The sequence below is a fragment of the Helicoverpa zea genome, chromosome 21 (assembly GCF_022581195.2).
Source record: "Helicoverpa zea isolate HzStark_Cry1AcR chromosome 21, ilHelZeax1.1, whole genome shotgun sequence".
Classification (NCBI taxonomy): Eukaryota; Metazoa; Arthropoda; class Insecta; order Lepidoptera; family Noctuidae; genus Helicoverpa; species Helicoverpa zea.
In genome coordinates, this window is record NC_061472.1 from 8,751,348 (window position 1) to 8,770,640 (window position 19,293).

Consider the following 19,293-nt stretch of genomic DNA (forward strand, 5'->3'; position numbering starts at 1 on the left):
TTTCTAAATTAACCTAGATATTTATCAGTTCTCTCAAAAAAACTACAAGTTTGGCAACTTTGTTCTGGCGCTATCTTGATCGTAATATCTGGAGCTAATTAAATGTTACGTAAAAGAAATGTAAACTGTTGCAATTTGGACCAAGGACGCATTGCAAAGACGAAGATGATTCAAGTGAAAAAATATAACATCACTTGACCACATAAGATGAAGGCCATTGACGATGTCAACATTTGCAATAAGCCAGTATTTTCTTTATTTTAGCTATAAATCATTTTATTTTCAGACTCAAAAATATTCTTGCAAAGTGCAAAAAAAGATCTGAGATTACAGGTCAAGATAAAAAAGAGTCTGCAAGCAAAAAGTCTTTCAATTACTTAACACATTTATGTTCTAGTAGGTTCGATGTCTAGATAGAAGTTAGGGGTCCCATAGAAAGGGCTTTATCTGCGCAACTTACGACATTGCGCAAGACTGCCATTCTAGCTTTAGCCTATTGGCTAACAGTGCTTTCGTAATGCCTTAGTTTGAGAAATAGTGCCTGCAGGCTAGGTGCTCCTATTTACGATATGACTTTAGTTTATCTTATAAGGATACGGAAGGCTTTTGTGCTGCTTAGGAGATGTAAACAGGAAGACTTAAGGTTTACTAGATAACATGCCATTTGGATAAACGAAATTTCAGTATGAGTTTTTGGAAACCTCGGGCTTTTGAACTAACAAATACAACACTGCCGCAGATTGTATTAATATCAAATTGCCCTACATAATTTTGTATAAAAACATATGATGAAAATACCGATCCAAATTGCAAAGTGGTTACACTTCACAACAATGCAATACTTAGCTTTAAGAAGACAAACAACAATGCCATTATTATAAACATCATTAATGAATCACTTACTAACAATATCTATCTTGCAATAAATAATACATTAACAGTAACTGATCTGCAATTTGACGCCTCTCATCTCAATACAATGACTAGTGAAGGCGCAATTGTCGATCTCGATAATATTAGAGGTGCGCCGCAAAAAGCGGTCAAGTACACCTCTATTGTGTAATTTCCTTATTAACATGATTTATAACTTGAATGATTTGTTTGATTTGCTTGGTCATTTGAATGACATTATGAACTTTAAGAATTGAAAGGTGAGCGATTAAGTAATTTGTTGGTAATGTTACTATTTATCAGTAAAGGTCACAATGTTTTTTTTAATATGTTCTACTTCTCTTTAATGCAGAACCAGTCAAGAATCCAGATTTCAGAGAACCTATAATCAACTTATTAAGCCTTAAGGTTTTTTATACATAACTGGGATTCCCCGAGATTCAAAACCAGAGAATATTTTTGCTAGTCCGAACTTTGCAACTGCATTTATTACAGCGTAATTTAAAATTTTCAAATACAAACAAATGCTCGAACGATCAAATTGTCCTCTAAAGGCACCAGAACGAATTTATCCGAGACTAGGAAGTCAGTTCTTACCAATCTTACAATGAATCATGCTGACAATAACATTCGTATCTCGCTTAGCTTGATAAGAAACGATTATAAAACTACTGAAATAACCACAAATGACGTTGATAAAACCTAACCTTTTTTATGTCCGTATTTGATTAGGTAAAATTCCCGAACTCTTTGAAATAAGTATGTAAAATTATTTGAATTTGCGTCACTGTTCCCCGAAACGTATTAATACTCATTGGCTTGTAAGTAAATATGTTTTGTATTATGCGCAGCTGGGCATATATTTTCCTCAATCGTTACTGACTGAGTTGTACAAGGCCTTTTCATTGTTTCCAATCGTTTACAATTTCTTTGTCATTGTCAAAGCTACTGATAGTAAAACACCTTGATCGATAGTGACCCTTCACTTAGTTTTCAGAGGTTGAAGGGTAGGCGTTGTCATTCCATATGGCGTCATGTGGCAAACTGTTTAACATATTGTTTATGTCAGCGATGATGACCTTATTAATAAGGGTCCAATCAGTATGTCATTTTATGATTACACTAACAGGTGACACCATATTTTTACCATCATTCCTACTACATGGTATGTGCTTAATGATGATGACCTCATTAAAATTCGATAACAACCTACCATTTAGATAAAAAAAAAAATACAAAACCCAATTCAGAAACTTACACAGTGACAGTATAAGCACATCCAAAGGTCGAAGAACGACCTTAAAACCACAAATTAGCACTAAAACCGCACTACACAGTCCACTTTATAAAAACACTGATAAGATAAAGGGCTTAGCGCACGTCCGTCACTGACGAGTAACAAACAATAAATGATGTAGGAAGTATTGTTGATACCGACCTGATCTTTTCCTGAGGCTGCGCGCGCCGCGTCGCTTGCGCCGGCTTGCAACCTCCCACCGCTGCTGCGAAACAGTGTTACATAAAGTTACCATGATTTTGTGACATCAGGGACTGATATGAATGCTGTTTATTTATAAGTAGTCGTGTGTGGCCTTCACACGTGTTCTGTAGGTACAAAGGTATGCACTTTTGTGGATTTGGTACACAGGATGCACCCTGGGCAACGAGGTCCTGGTAAGAAGACACATTGGTTGGGCGATAGGATTTTTTCTGTGGTATGGATTTCAACAAGCAAATGTATTAGTGTAGCATTTATTACACATACGCAGTATTTATTATGCAAATCGATTAAAGTATGTAGTCTGCTTGTTTTCATTGTGGATTTACAAATAAAACTATCGTTCAGTGTTTAAATGAGAGTGATTTGTTAGATAAACAGTTCATTCAATATTGCGAAATACTATTGCAATAGTATCGCACCCGATCACGTACACAATGACTTTTTAAATAGTATTTTTAATTATACAGCACTAGACAGTCACGTTGCAGTCCATTACGCTGACATTGTAAAAATATATGAAAATAAAACACGAATGAACATGCAAAAACTATTGTACCATAATAAGGAAATTCGATTGTACCGTGAATGTGTTTACAAATCTCACTTGTTCAAATAATCCCAGTCAGACAATAAGGAGGAAGAGAGAGGAAACGAACTGGTACAGTACAATATCCCTTGTGGATACAAAAAGTTTTCAAGTTGTTTTGAAAACGGGAAAAATCTCGCAACAATGATTATTTTCAAAAATACTGAGTGACATCCTCCAAATCTCTTCAAAACAAACTCAAATCAGTCAAATTAGTAAACCAATATAATACACGAACAAGCTGCCACATCTCCAACATCAACTATGGGAATGTCTCTCAAAACCTCGCACCGCGTGGACCTCTCACTATTACATCAAGCAGTGAACGTGGTTCCCATGCTGGCAACAAGCTTTACAATCACGTTTTTGTACTAGCTATTGCATTAGGTTTACGACACAGTGCAGATCAGGGAAGATTATCTCGTTATCCGGCCTCTTATTGGGCATTCATCATCATGCAAAATTGTACCCACTTCCGATGACTTTGTACTAGCTTTTGTTGCTGAGAGTGAGTCTGGTTTGAGAATTGTTCGAACAGCGAGACATATTGTGTCCTATATTCACTGAATGCTAATTTCATAATATAGACAGTAGCTTGATAGAGACCAGTCGCCCTATTGGCAGTTTGAAGACCCATGTTTCATCAAAACTATGTATGCGCAACAACATTTATAATCCTAGAAGTTTTTTGCGCCTCTATTTTATAAAGAGGATTTTCGCTTTTTGCGAGCATGACTGATCAAATATTGTATTTCTAGTAGGTAAGGCCCCTTAAACATTAATTAAAGTTGCAGAAAGATTACGACTTATTATCGAGTTATCATCATCGTAATTCTTATCGTAGTAGGTAAGTCGTGCAGTACCACTTAGGTACCTCATACATACGGCGCCTCATTTACATAACAACTCCCGTTCAATTAGGCTTCCCACACATGAAATCTTTATACTGCAATACTGAAAGCGACATTTGCTTCATTCGTATATTGAGCCACAGCTGTTGCAATATTGTCTACAACACGATAGCTGTGGTGCAATCGTTTGCAATCAGACTTACAAGGTATCTCCTTTTGCGATCTGTGCGATTTTGATCTCTGTTGATGACCGTCAGAACTTTGCTGGTGATTTGGGAATTTTGTTTTGACAGTTCTGTTACATTAATCATTTATCTTGATTCCAAAATATTTACTTTTGCATTGGATCTTTATTAAGGAAAGGGCCCAGTCAGCAATTAACGCTTTTGAAATGAAGCCATTAATTTAATTAACTCCAATACTAATGCTTGTATTGGTTGTAACAGCAAAAAGCTACCTTTGCAAGTACTAATTCTCTGACGCAATAAAGTATGAAAAACGATGTTAGGTTTCCGATATCTGATAACTAGCTCATACCGCAAACTCAATCAAGTACAGAAGGTCTAAGGAAAGAAACAAGGTTGTAACATACGCTAGTAGAATAATTTTACTAAAGTAATTGAGGAAAGGATATAATAATTATTAAAACGAAATACATAGTTATGCTTCAGGAATTAAGGTTTTTATACGAAGGAGACCCAAAATACGAGATCAAGAAACCCTAAGCTCAAAGGAGTACACACAAACGCAAAGAAAATAAAAAAGCAAGGTAGTGATGATGATACAATACTTCAAGGCGAACCAACTTTTCTAGAACTTCAGAGAATATACCTTCTACATCCTACACCTTCGATACGAAACATAGAAAGTGAAGAATTATCAAGTTTTTGCTCCAATAGGAGCAGGAAGCGTGATAGTTTACGAACCAGCCGCGCTCCTTGCCCTAAACGATATGCATAGTATGAAACACGAATGTGTTTGAAACATGCGACGCCGTTTCCTGAGACACGTTTCCTTTGAATAATATTAGTATACGCAGATACTTGTGGTCATTTTCTTCAAGTAATTTTCTGTATACTTTCAAGTTTTTTTTTTAATATTAATAGTAAACTTTGATGCAAAAATATCTACCATCCATGATGCGATTTTTGTTATGTAAGTTTCAAAGATTTTTATGTATGTCTCTAAACTATTATACGTATTTATTACCAGTTTCTTCGCGTTCTATAAAACCATCACATGTATTTTTGCTGAAACTGCCTCTTATTTTGATTCAAAGCGTTATACTTCATACTTTGCTATCGTTCCGAACAACTAAGGACACTAATAAGCGGTAAAGACGACGACAGTTAATGAACGGTTATTTTTTTGGCTGGCCAGGCATGATACTATTAATGACATAGACTTGATAATCTGAACTGCAATTGAACCAAATACATAAAATCCTCCAACTTTGGCTTATTAAACTCAATTTTAAACGAGACTCCCAAAAAGGAGGCTCTCATTCGACTGTTTGTTTTTTTTAGTACTCCCAAAAAAATATTTAGATTATTATCCAAATAATAATTTCGCAGAATCAATACCACACATGCGAAGCCCTGACCGATCGCTCGTTAGCATAATGAGGGCTGATTTAAGCTTCAATTATACCTCACCCAGACGGCTCACCGTAATTGGATTAATTTGAGCCACGTGAACATATAAGCCCAAATAATGCTTGCAGAATGTCTACACGCTATTTACTTTGCATAAAAATTCAGGTTTTTTGTACAGAACTCGCGTAGAATACGGTGACTTTCAAATTGACGAAATGGACACAACGAGCAAAGGTTGATGGAGAAGAGAATTAGATCACGAGTTAAAATAATACAAATTAATGAATTCAAAGCATAAATAAGCTTTCAATAAGAAACGCTCGGAATCCTGGCCACAAATATCCTAAAATTATCCAAACAGAAAAAAGTAATGGTAATCAAATCAATTTCATTGGCAAACGAAAGGACGATGAACAAAATTGATCTCACTATGCTTGTGTTTACTGGTTTGCCGACTTCCCAAAAATGAGCAGGTTCTGAATTCGGATGTTTGTATGTTCCTTTATATTTATTTAAATGACCTCGCCAAACCGGCAGACTTAGCTATTACATAGACAGCAAAGCATTTCTTTTTATAAAACTCGGAAATATCACTTGAGCATCTGATATTACGATGGACTGGCATTGCATTTCCTACATCATATATTAAGAAAACGATTGCCGGCTAAATAATGCTCAAGCTTTTCCTACTACGTAAGGCTCCCACCAATATTTCACTTTTTGAATGCATAGAGCACCTAAATAGAAATCGAGCAAAGGCGGAATTTATGCTGTCGGAATTTTCTCCCAGAAAATCTTCGTATGATTCATAGATCAAGATAAATCACAGATCCAAGATAGCTATGAGAAATAAGACTGATATCTAATCATCATAGCCAACTTTAGTAAAAACGTGATTCATTTTTTCGACTTTTCCAGTCTTTCTACGAGTTCAAACAAAACTATGAGTCATAAAAGACAAACGAAGAGGTCAATACCACTGCAAGATCAAATACACATTGTAAACACTGCAAGCCTCGCTTTGGCATTATTAAACAAAACAGACTAATATTTACTTAAAGAAGTAATAGCTTATTTGGTTTACGTCTGCGAAGTCCGCCTGCATGGGTTATGTGAAACAGAATACTTCTGCCACTTTAGTTAGGTAAGGATAGCGTATTTAGACATCCCAAAAATCCAAATAATGTTTCAAATTCAAGTTTATCCAAAATGGCTGAGTTATTTATTTTATTTAACTCTAAAGTATTATGAACCTAGTATGCCGCATACGAATACTTTATACGAATACTTTGGTATATTTACTAAATATACCATACATTAAAAAGTTAATGTCAATTGCTCAAAGACGAGGTACGACCCGAAAGGTCGATAGTTCAATCAACACCAATGACATTTCACCTTTACCACAACAGCTTAGTGAATAGTGATGGATGTAGCATGTATATCAAAATAAAAACGACCTACTTTTGCATATATAATAAACCAACAATCAATTCTCGGAGGTAAAGCTCCAGAAAAATTTGCACCCTTTTTATCCTTTTCCAAATCCCAGAATTTTATTTCTGGGAGCTGCAAGAGCTGACACCATGAACCATATTGTGCGCCTGAAACCCATTAGACCCTACAAATACTCTTTCAAAACTTAAATGCAATACTGCGCCAAAACCATGGCAACAGTCTAGACAAACGGCAAGTGCATAGCAGTAAAAAGCTCAGCAGCAAGGCGTGCTACTTTCACTTTCCGTGTTCCACATTCGCGGCCCGGTCATTCCGCTAAGCCGGTTGAGTTGCATCAGCGCTTATGTCATTGGAATTTTCGTGTGCTGGACCGCTTTTTTGTTTATAATGGGTAATGGCATTGTGAAGGACGAATTGCTAATTACAAGGAAAGGTCAAGGAAGACGTCCTCGAGAAAAAGCCTAAATATCCCAAAAGTTTTTCAGGTCAACTTTGGTGTTAAGAATTCTATCTGAACCCATAATCTTGAAACACATCATTTTATCAAACCAATTTAAGTCAAGGAGTATCCGATATATTTTAAGTAAGGAGCACAAAGCAGGAACACGACTGCGACAAAATTTTCCGTTTCGTAACTATACAGGTGACGGAAGCAGTGGTGCAGAGGTATAAAAAGTTATATTACTACTAATAAAATCAACTTTCTGGCAAATATAGTAAAGGAACCGGGTTATATCTGGAAGGTAGCATGATGATTGCACAAATCGTCAGCTTTTCAGGTGAAGTTGAATTCATTTCAGGAGTACGAATATCAGATCTTTTAGACTAGACTTATTTCCACCATTCATCCGAAAGACTAGTTTCAAGATAAATAGAGTAATGTAATTTGGTCTTCAAGCACTTAATTGAATGAGCACCGCCTACTCCCGTACACCTTTGATCCAACAGTGAGTGGGTGTGGATGATATATCACTTTGTATTTACTGAATAATGCTAAGTGAATACATGTCTAAATCGATATTGAGTACTAGCTTCTGCCAGCGGTTTCTCCCGCATCCCGTGGGAACTACTTCCCGTACCAGGATAAAAAGCCTATAGCCTTCCTCGATAAATGGGCTATCTAACACTGAAAGAAATTTTCAAATCGGACCAGTAGTTCCTGAGATTAGCGCGTTCAAACAAACAAACAAACTCTTCAGCTTTATAATATTAGTATAGATTCGTGACCACGAAATTAAGTTAGAATTCCTAGGGACTGATGAAAATAAGGAACTACAATAGTTCGTCGAAGTTCTCGTAGAACCTACATACATTCTGTATTCTATTCTATCATGGGACAAATGTGGTGCACATAAGACGAGCTTTTATGTAGATACACATTTGATAACGTATACTTTCTTCTTGCAATTTTGTGATATGTATACAGGATGTTAGTAATTTAGCAAATATAAAACCATACTTTTATAAAGTGAAGTAGTAGAGTTCCCTAACATATGAATTGATTCAGACTTGAACATGAACATGGAAAACGTATAATGATATTCTAATAGCTAGAAGAGTACTAAAAAAACACGAACTTCGTGCCTATCCATCAAACACAGAATGTATAAATCAAAAAAGTCATTGATACACGAATTTATTGCATGAGCGTTCATTCAGACACGCCGAACATGCATGAACCAAACGACGAACAGACATGCAAACATTCGGAACCCCGGGGAAAGTTGTGGGAACAGTTTGATACAAATAATATAAAAGTTATTATTTTATTTTATGTAGGGTTTCATAACGCGCGGAAGTTTTTTGCTACATTTAATTGCAATGTTGTGTAATTGTCCTACACTGTTTGTAAATAAATGGAGAATGTTGTCTTATCCTAATTTAAAAGCTATTATTTTTACAATTCCTACGCTTGGAGGAAAAACCCAAAAGCAGTGTACTGTTGTGACCACAAGCCACAATCTCGGCTTTGTGGTAATTCAGTCAAAGCGTGCGACGTTTTCAATAATCTTAGTTTCCATGTTAGACATATCTTGATTGGGTTCATTACAGTCAGCATCGTGGTTGAGAAATCCGTATTCATATTATCATAAATGCGAAATGAGTTTGTTTTGTTCGTTGTAGGACTTGTATATGAGCGGAAACCCGTCAAAGAATCGAGCTATTCTTTCTCAACAAAGAAAAGCAAGACCCAAGAAAACCAAAACTAGGAATTTGAAGAACAATAATGAATCATAGGTACAAGCGTTTACCCTAACTGTGAGTGCAAAGCGGTGACCTGTTACATCGCAAATGACCTTTCTTCGCGGAAACCAGCTCATTCCTGGTATCATAGAACACGTAGGGATATTTATTATTTATGTTCTTCGAGATTGTTCTGTCCGTAGGACGATAGAAATTGCGTGGGAATTCGGATGATTTGAATAGAACAGTGTGCAATATTTCCTGCTAAATTAAAAACGGGAAAGTTGCGATGCTTATTCATCGTCGGAAAGAGCTAGGTAAGTAAAGGATGATTTCAGGATATAAGTACATCTCGTATTTTCTGCAGATTTTAAGATAATAATCAGATTTTATCTGTCAGTTTCATTATTATTGCTTTACAGAAATGATAGCCATATTTTGCTTTAATATGTATAGAAATGCGTAGACAACAATTAAAATCTTGAGTAACACGAACATAAAATCAGACTCTACCGTTGCATGATGTGAATCACATTTTGGGTGCATTTACCTCAAAACGGTACATTTTTTGTCTTGCTTACACTCGCAGGAATGTGAGCGAAAAGGGAAGCCCCAGATGCATTTACAAGACCTTTGGTGCAATTTAATAAAATATAATTTGTCGATTTTATTTCATTGTGAATTTAATATATTACGAGATGTTCGTAAACGCAAAGCTTTATGACATTGTTTGGTACAAATATTTTTATTAATGTGTGATAGGTAGTTAACTTTAGGAAGTGTTTGTATGTATGGGCCTTATATGTAGTGTAATAAAATACATAATACAACTAACCTGCTTGTGAAATAGTGGCATCGTCACGTTCAGTCTGTGTCAGGCCCATGGCTGGTCGCGCGCAAGCTTCATCACTGCAAAAACAACTTTGAATAAAAACTCCTTCGATCTATTTTTTTTTTTGTGTCGACGAACTTTGGTGCTGGCACATTAGAATTTTAAATCGAAGTTTATTTGAAGATCGAATTACGCTGATGTCACGTGGCGGAGTTGTAATAAACGCACGATTTAATGTACCTACACTATAATGTATAATTTACAAAGATTATTAATTGTAATTGTTGCGAGTTTTAACAATAAGTTAAATAATTTGCTTTATATGGATGATCTGAAACTGTTTGCCACTACAGAACTGCAGCTGATGAAGCTACTGAAGATCACTGAAAATTTCAGTAGTTGCATCAGGATGGAGTTCGGTGTGGACAAATGTGCAGTCATGCATGTAAAGCGAGGGGGAATTGTGGAATCTGAGGGAGTACAACTCTCAGATTCCATAAACCTGAGATCACTCTCCGCAAACGATACATATAAATACTTGGGTATGGCGGAGGGGTTAGGCATCAATGTGGCTGTCATGAAACAGTCATTACGGGAGCGTTTCTTTGGCCGCCTGAATAAGGTCCTAAAAAGTTCCTTATCAGGCGGCAACAAGGTTCGCGCCTATAATGGTTGGGTCATGCCAGTCCTGATGTACTCCTTCGGCATACTCAAATGGACTCAAACTGAATTGGATGCCTTGGATAGGAGAGTCCGCACACTGCTGACCGCAGAACGAATGCATCACCCACGATCGTCGGTGATGAGACTGTACATCCCACGGAAATGTGGAGGCCGAGGCTTTTTAAATGCAAAGACGCTCCACAACCGTGAGGTGTGCAGTCTCAGAGAATATCTTCTCAAAAGCGACGTGGGTATGCATCGTGATATGGTAGCAGTGGACAAAGGACTCACCCCGCTATCGTTGGCAAATGAGAACTGGCGCAGACCTGTGGTACTAACTACCCATGATCGCAAGGAGGTATGGCAGAGCAAACAGCTACACGGACGCTTCTTCGGGGCTCTTCATGGCCCCGATGTAGACTTCAATGCGTCCGTATCTTGGCTACGCTTCGGTGACTTGTTTGGAGAAACCGAAGGGTTTGTATGTGCAATTATGGACGAAGTTATCCTTACGAATAACTACCGGAGATATATCGTGAAAGACGGGACGGTTGACATATGTCGGGCATGTCACCATCCGGGTGAGTCTATCAGACATATTATATCTGGTTGTTCTCGTTTGGCTAATGGTGAATATTTGCACAGACATAACCAAGTGGCCAAGATTATCCACCAGCAGCTTGCTCTGCAATACAACCTTGTAGACCTTGAGGTACCGTACTACAGGTATGCGCCCGACCCAGTTCTCGAAAAGGACCATATCACGTTGTACTGGGATCGATCTATCATCACTGACAGGACTATTGTAGCCAATAAGCCTGATATTGTGGTGATAGATCGATCAGCGCGCCGCGCGATGATAGTCGATGTCGCCGTTCCGCATGACGAGAACCTTGTGAAAGCTGAGAAAGAGAAACAAATAAAGTATCTCGACTTAGCGCACGAGGTTGTCGCCATGTGGAGTGTCGACACGGCTGTTGTTGTGCCGATTGTCGTTACGGCCAATGGTTTAATAGCCAAGAGCCTCGACGAACACCTCAGGAGGCTCTCGTTGGGCGGCTGGATCAAGGGACTGATTCAGAAGGCAGTACTCCTTGATACGGCACGTATTGTGAGGAGGTTTCTGTCTCTGGGACCCTAACCACCGGTACCTTGGACCCTGTGCCCGATATCGGTGGCAACCTATTTTTTATATTTTTAAATGTTTTTTATTTTTATATTTAATATTTAAAAATGTAAATTATATGCTTGAAAATAAATAAATACCAAATAAAGTTAAATAAAGTCCTGATAATAAACATCAATTCGTCATAGTTGAGAAAAGCCGAGACAAGATTTAACGAGAATTATCACCGATCATAAAATATTGCTACAATTTTGCTAGTGAATGGGACACAGAAATAGCTAAATTAAAAGCCGATGTAAAATACCGGTGTATGGTCTAGCTTAAGTTGCGAGCGCACTTTACGTGTCTATTAATGTCTATCAATCACGTAAGATATGCTCCGTAAAGTCTGTTATATCTTGTGCAGTAACGCTTAGGTATAATGCATAGCATATAACACTGGCTGGTAAAATATAGTTCAGTAGATATATTTTATCTCTTTTTTAAGTTTTTTATGACAGCTGATTATATGTAATTAATGCTCATAATTAATTTCATCGTAAATAACAGATTGACAGTAGAAAAATAATAATTTTGAACTATATTCTAAAAATAACAGTATTATTTTATTGAAAATCTCTTTAAACGCTGCAAATTTTTTATGAACTTAGATTTTTTAAGGAAAGGAATTATTATTAAGCTAGAGGTCCTATGTATCTCAGTCTTTTCTTGGCTTATTGAATTAAATTGGTTTAGCAAACCAATTTGTGTCATAAAACTGCTGCTGCAATAAAATCTAATAAACTCCATACCAAAAAATTACCTCAGCAATCTCTCCTTGTAGCAGACCACAGTGCGTCGCTCGTCACTAACTCCTATAGAGAAGGTGGCAAGGTCAGCTCTGCCCAGCTGTTCCACAGAGTTGTGGATAAGGAAGCGACGGTAGTTGCTCACTGGAGGGAACACTAGCACGCTGAAATTATATGCTAAGGTTAATGCTTTGTCTTTGGTGTGGACAAACCTTCTTGGATCACAAAGAAGGTTTGTTGAAGGTTGTGAAGGACGGACCAACCTTCTTGGATCACCAAGGTTTGTCCCATCATTTGGGGTTTTTATTTAGAATGGATGATTCGTTTGGGGATTTTTTTTTTATAAATAATTTTAACAAAAGGATTTTATCTTAGGATGATAGGAAGTTAATAGGATTGTGCATTTAAAAGATTTAAATTAAATGTATGAACTATCAATATAATAAATATGTATGTATCCATGTATATCTTTGTGTATTTTTTTAGCAATATGGTAGAGTGATGTTAAGACCAGATTATTTGATTCATAAAAGGAACTAGAATTGACTATGTCAATGAAGAGTGAATAATATTCAAATTCACTTACAGTAAGAATCTTTCAGATATCACTGAAAAATAAATTATCATAATAGGTATCATGGAACTAAAGCTGATTAGTCATTAATTAATAAGGGTCTTGATAACTTCCTATTTTTTATATCATTGTATTTTCATGTAAACATGTGTGAAATGCTTGAAATCATAACATAAAATACCTTCAGCATTTTCCAGAATATACCAATAAAATATAAAAAATACCGCTTTGTTTGTATTGCGATACTGCAGTGATTTATTGCAAAGAAACTATTGCGAGTTATGAGCGTTCGAGAGCGTGCGGGATATCGGTAATTAGCGGACACGGAAACAGCACATTGCCGCACTTTTTAACAGTTCCACATATATTTTATCAGCGTTCAAGGTGTCATCTCGACTCGCATCATTTGATTCACGACCTACGTTAGTTTGCGCTTGACACATAATAACCTTGAAAATATTAAGCTACTACCATTTTTAGTAGTCCTTCACAGAAGCGTTTACAATCTCTAAAATCAATTAGAATAGGACTAAAACCTCAATTTAACGAGCGAATGCACCTGAATAACAATAAAGATAAAATTGTTTACCTGTCAACTCTTCCTTCGGCAAGGAAACATTTCAGGTCTTCGTTGACATCTTCGACAAAGTTGTCGTCTGCTAGGCTGAGGAACCGCTCTACTGTTTTGGCACCCAGTTTGACGGACAAATGATAATTACAAATAATTAAATAAAAATATCTATTCACGTGCCAAACGGGAATCTATCGGCCATCCATTTTCATTTTACACACACATGGAATCCTATAAATAAACTCGCATTAACACACACATTGTTATGGTAAATGTCAAAGCTAGTGATGCTCTTGAAATCGATACTGTAAGATAGTCGATTATAAAAACCGGTACTCATGGATTGAACGTTAGATTATTCGATTATTCTTTTGTTTTGCTGTGATTAAATATTTTTTGTTTTAGTCTTCCCCTTTTTCCAATTCATTTTTTTTTTCAACAACAGTACCGGCCATGTCTGACTCTGTAAGGCCGCAAACGCACAGGCAGGTGGCTTGCTTAGCGCCTAGTGTCTAGCGCGTCACCTAGCGAGTAGCCCAGTAAAACGAACGTTCTAAAATGAACGCGACCGGCTGCACTGCGCGCTTAGCGCCTAGCTAGTCGCTTGGCGTGTATTCATAAGCGCGCAGTGCAGACACTAGGCGCTAAGCAAGCCACCTGCCTGTGCGTTCGCGGCCTAAAAGCCTTATTCCACTTTACAAAATTCAGTCAAGTAAAATAGCGTAACTTAAAATTCTGCATATTAATAAGAATCTTGAAATAGAAAAGTATAGCTTTTGGCTTGTAAAGCGACTTAGAACTTCCGAATTTAGTCAAGGCCTTCAATGACTGCCAAAGATGTAACCTATGTTAATTTTCAGTTTTTTGTCTCCCATTTGTGAAATAACAACACCACAATCAATTATAATTTCGCTTTATTAAATATTTGTTTCATTAAACCTAAATTATTAATTACTCCATTAACTAATAAGAACTAAAGAAACGTTAATTCGTAAATACTTTTACCATTCCGTGGAGATTTCATTTAATTAATCTAATTTTAGTTTTACCAAATAATAACCGAAGCATACTTATTAAACAAAATTAACAAAAACTAAATATACATTTGAGGAAACATAAAAATATATGGATTAATTGAACTAATACAAGTATAATTCAACTAAAACATGTTGACTTGTGGAAGATAAATTTTAACTAAAGTTAGATTAAACTTCTAGATATTAGAAATATTCAATACAAACATTATTCACTTCCTTTTACGTTTCATTTTTAGTGTCAGTAAGCTAGACATCCATTTATGGAAATTTAAAATCAGAAATGCTTTCAAATTATTTTCTGTATAAAATTAGAGAAGCGATTTTCGCGCCATCTGCAAAACTGTATCTTCTTTATTCAAAAAAATAAGGAGGCCTAGCTTATTCCTGACGAATATCTAATTGGGAAGTGTTATGTAGTTTTCAAATTTTATAAAATTCCTTTATCCTCCCTACAAATCAATTTTAGGTCTATACTGCAGTCTCAATGGCGGGTCACGGAATCGCCAACGTGTAACGTACACGAACTTTAATGTATGATCCTTGCCTAGTAATTCGTCGTTGCATAGTATATCAATCTGGAAAAAAAGAAAGAATTATTATTATTTCAGTAAAACATTAAATCTAGTTGTTTTGCAAGATTGCTATAATGCAAAAAAACTACCAATCCATAAAAAAGTGGACTTATTCTAGCTAAATCTAGATTTATCAGGATGGCTCCAGACTGTTGTGTTTATGATTATAATTTAAAAAGATAAATCTTATATTGCTTTTCAATTTCAAATAACCAATTAATAGACAAACTATTACTGGATAAAAACTGGGAGCAATGTTTATAAATTTTCACCTTGATAACATTGGATTGTGCACTAAAACTTACTTCTCTATACTTCTCCATGCCACTTAAAACCTTTTTAGCTATAAACTTCTTTAGGTGAGTAATGGTGGCCTGTGCCGAGCACCGGATGAAGCTGCGCTTTAGTGTCCTCAAGGACGTTGATATGCACTCCAGGCATACATTAACCTGAAATGTAAAGTTAAAGTTTAAACTATGCCATTTTCTAAATAAATAAAAAAAGGAAACATTTTTTGTTTTTTGTAAGTGTAAGTTGAGAATCACTTCTCAACAGTGAAAGAATTTTTCTCTAGGTCTATTCTCATAGGCTTTTTGTACAATCTATGTGAAGAAGATCCCCAAACACTCAGGTGAAACTACAGGAATCAGCCAAGCAGTGTTAGTATAAGATAGCATTTCCAGCATACATTAGATATGCAGGATTTATTCAAAACGCCTTCGAATTTACATACATTCGATATGTAGGCCAATCATGTTGGGTAAAATTTTAAATAGGTATTGGAATTTCAAGCAGATCTTACTAGTACTCTCATAGACAACTTTACCAACCGAAAAGGTTATATACTCAAGCTGTAACAAACCTGTTCATCTTTCCTATGACAGTCAGTATTATCCGGTTGCTCTGGCTCATCAGCACCAGGCTTGTCTGCAGCCAATGCTGCATCCTTGGGGCATGGCAGGTTGCGAGCCCGGTAGAAGTCACGCTCACGCTTTATCTCATCTAGAAATTACGGCCAATCATGTTAGACATGTTATGTTGTAAAATCATTAGTTGAGGTGATAATGGTAACACTTTGTTTTTTTCAATCAAGTTAAGACCGTTAAGTTCTATGTGTTTTTAAGGATTTAAGCATTTTTTAATTTGAATCAATAAAGATTTGTGGTCTTGATAATTTATTCAAATACACTGTTCTAAGAGCTTTAAAAAATGATATTTTATTATTGATCAGTTTGTTAAACCATGTGATCAGCAAAGACCCATTTTTAGGGTTCCGTAGCCAAAATGGCAAAAACGGAACCCTTATAGTTTCGTCATGTCCGTCTGTCCGTCTGTCACAGCCGATTTACTCGGAAACTATAAGTACTACAGTGATGAAATTTGATGGGAATATGTGTTGTATGAACCGCTACAAAAATATGACACTAAATAGTAAAAAAAAGAATTGGGGGTGGGGCCCCCCATACATGTAACTGAGGGATGAAATTTTTTTTTTCGATGTACATACCCGTGTGGGGTATCAATGGAAAGGTCTTTTAAAATGATATAAAGTTTTCTAAAAAACATTTTTCTTAAAGTGAACGGTTTTTGAGATATCAGCTCTCAAAGTCGTAAAAAGTATGTCCCCCCCCCTCTATTTTTATAACTACGAGGTATAAAATTCTAAAAAAAATAGAGGTGATGCATGCTAATTAACTCTTTCAACGATTTTTGGTTTGATCAAAGTATCTCTTATAGTTTTTGAGATAGGTTGATTTAACTGTAATTTACGGAACCCTTCGTGCACGAGTCCGACTCGCACTTGGCCGGTTTTTCATAATAAAATCATCTTTACATTGATATAATATCAAAGCAATCGTGGTTTACTTCCACAACCTCCAATGCTAACTACAACCTACTTTGCTAAATCCTCCTTGTAACGATACTCTCTGAGTAAATACTTACTGTCCTGCAGGTCAGGCACTAACTTATACACTATGTCCTGCATTGTCCGGTCGAAGCTGATGTACTGTAGTGGGTGGGATTGGTGTATAACTATGTCGCATGTTGGACAGGTGTTATTCTCCTCCAAGTGTTTCACCAGGCAGCTTTTACAAACTAAAATCAAAGAGGTTGTATTACTTTGTTTGTTGCACTTTTTGACAGTTTTTTGGCTGTATGAGGCTTTCTTCTGACTTTATAGTGTTATGTTTAGTATAAAAGGTTGAAATTATGGTAGTATCAGGAGAAATATTTATCGTAAATTGACTTTTATAACCATAGTTGTCAAACAAAGAAGTTTGTGTTGGATAAATAATAGAAAATAACATGTGAATACTGTTTTTGTTGCAATTAACGCTAAATGGAGTAATTAACAAGAAATATCACTAACACGTATGAAGACACTCAGTGACCGTAGTCGCGTCGATGAAGTATCCGCGACATATCTTGCAAGTAATGTGACTGTTTAGTGCTTTTAACTTTATCCTCCTTTCCATTGTCATCCTAAAACTACGGTGGAGTCAAAAACATTAGTGAAACTAACTTAAAGCGGATTGAAAATAAAAAAATTGGAACATAAATGCAAAGGCTACAATCAACAACTCAACACTTCAAATGCGTTTAGTTTTTGTTACAAATCAAAACGCTAGCACAGATAAACACAATTCTGCGTTAAAATAAAGTAAAATGGTTTATTTTAGTTTTTATTTATTAAATGTTTAAAACTCTTTTGATACTTTAAAAACATAGGTTTATTCATTGGATTAGCCATATTTGTTTAAAAATGAACCATCTAATTTTCAATGCAATGTTTTGTATAGAGCAATAGCGAAACGTAATAATTGACCTTCAAAAGGGCGGCCACTGCTCTTATTTGAATTCTTGCTTTGAACATATTTAACTTTATTAACAAAACGATACAGTATAAAATGGAACAATAGTGTTTAAGATGACCCAGAGCAGTCAGATTTAATATAATTCGTGAAAAAAAATGATATGAAACTTCCAAAAACACTGAAAAGCAAACAATTAATTTACTCTTATTTTAGCTCTTTACTGTGCAGAAGGCGGAGCCGGTATCTTCTCTCTATAAGTACTAAAGTAATAAAGATATTTTTTTTTGTTGGTATATAAACTATTGTATACATATCCTACTTTTTTATTGTTACTGATTTAGATGGAAATATAATAATTTAATAAAGGAGATGGCCAAATTTTCATAGTAAAAAAACCCAGAATCGACAGCAATGAAATGCTTACCAATAGGTTCATTATGATAGACCTTTGATGGTGCCAAAAACTCCAGCCAGAAATCCATGGGGTATAGGAGCTATATCATATTTTCACAAAAATAGGTCGTTGAATTTATATTGATTTTAAAGATCATTTACATCAAGGAACATAAAAAAAAATCTATGTACACTGAGATTATACTAGCCAACAGTAATATCCCCATAGTTACTGAGATTGCCTGGTGATTAAAAGGTCTTATATTTAACCACTCCAAACACGAAAGCACCGACCTTACATACTTGGAGAGGTTTCGCAGTTATATGCAACCTTCACAATTGGCTATGAAACGTCTTTTTAAAAATTGTCTTTGAAAATCGCGCCATGTGACATTGTCAAATGTAACAAATGACTTAGCGATGCAAAACGGTCCAATCATGAGTCTGCATTCAACTTCTAATGAACATGAAACAGTAAAAGTAAACTTTTCTGTGAACTAAAATCATGATCGAAAAAACGTTATAAAAAGAGAACCCCATGGTTTTTAGATGATATGAAATACTTTTTTTAATCCTTACATTATTCTGAATCCAATCGTACATATGAAGTTTCTGTCGACTCTGGGTGTTTTTTTGGCCATCTCCTTATTTACATTAATTGAAAATAAAATAAAATAAACTTATCATATCCTACTTATATTATAAATGTGAAAGTTTGTGAGAATGTATGGATGTATGTTTGTTATTCAATCATGCAAAAACGGCTGGACCGATTTGATTGAAATTTGGTATGTAGATAGGTGATACCCTGGATTAACACATAGGCTACTTTTTATCACCACACCACGCGGGCGA

At 35.8% G+C, this 19,293-nt stretch overlaps 2 protein-coding genes across 3 annotated transcripts in view; both read right to left on the reverse strand.

Annotated features, from left to right (window-relative positions):
- The window catches only part of LOC124640678 (coiled-coil domain-containing protein R3HCC1L), a 36,330-nt gene extending 22,174 nt beyond the window's left edge, over nucleotides 1-14,156 (reverse strand). Inside the window, exons 1-4 of one of the 2 annotated variants that reach the window (XM_047178560.1) lie at nucleotides 13,639-14,156; nucleotides 12,490-12,639; nucleotides 9,902-9,975; nucleotides 2,330-2,390 (exon numbers count right to left, since the gene is read on the reverse strand). In XM_047178560.1, the coding sequence (XP_047034516.1) occupies nucleotides 2,330-2,390; nucleotides 9,902-9,950 (110 nt within the window). In that variant the 5' untranslated portion in view covers nucleotides 9,951-9,975; nucleotides 12,490-12,639; nucleotides 13,639-14,156. Of the gene's footprint in view, nucleotides 1-2,329; nucleotides 2,394-9,901; nucleotides 9,976-12,489; nucleotides 12,640-13,638 lie in introns of both variants that reach the window. The other variant, XM_047178559.1, reaches the window with a different exon arrangement.
- A 360-nt stretch (nucleotides 14,157-14,516) lies between these two features.
- LOC124640967 (polycomb group RING finger protein 3) lies at nucleotides 14,517-17,833 on the reverse strand. Its single transcript, XM_047178956.1, has 5 exons — nucleotides 17,601-17,833; nucleotides 17,174-17,326; nucleotides 16,092-16,231; nucleotides 15,535-15,678; nucleotides 14,517-15,232 (listed from the first exon to the last, which is right to left on the reverse strand). The coding sequence occupies exons 1-5, from the start codon at nucleotides 17,710-17,712 to the stop codon at nucleotides 15,107-15,109; spliced, it is 675 nt and encodes a 224-aa protein (XP_047034912.1). The 5' UTR covers nucleotides 17,713-17,833; the 3' UTR covers nucleotides 14,517-15,106.
- Nucleotides 17,834-19,293: the final 1,460 nt, after the last annotated feature.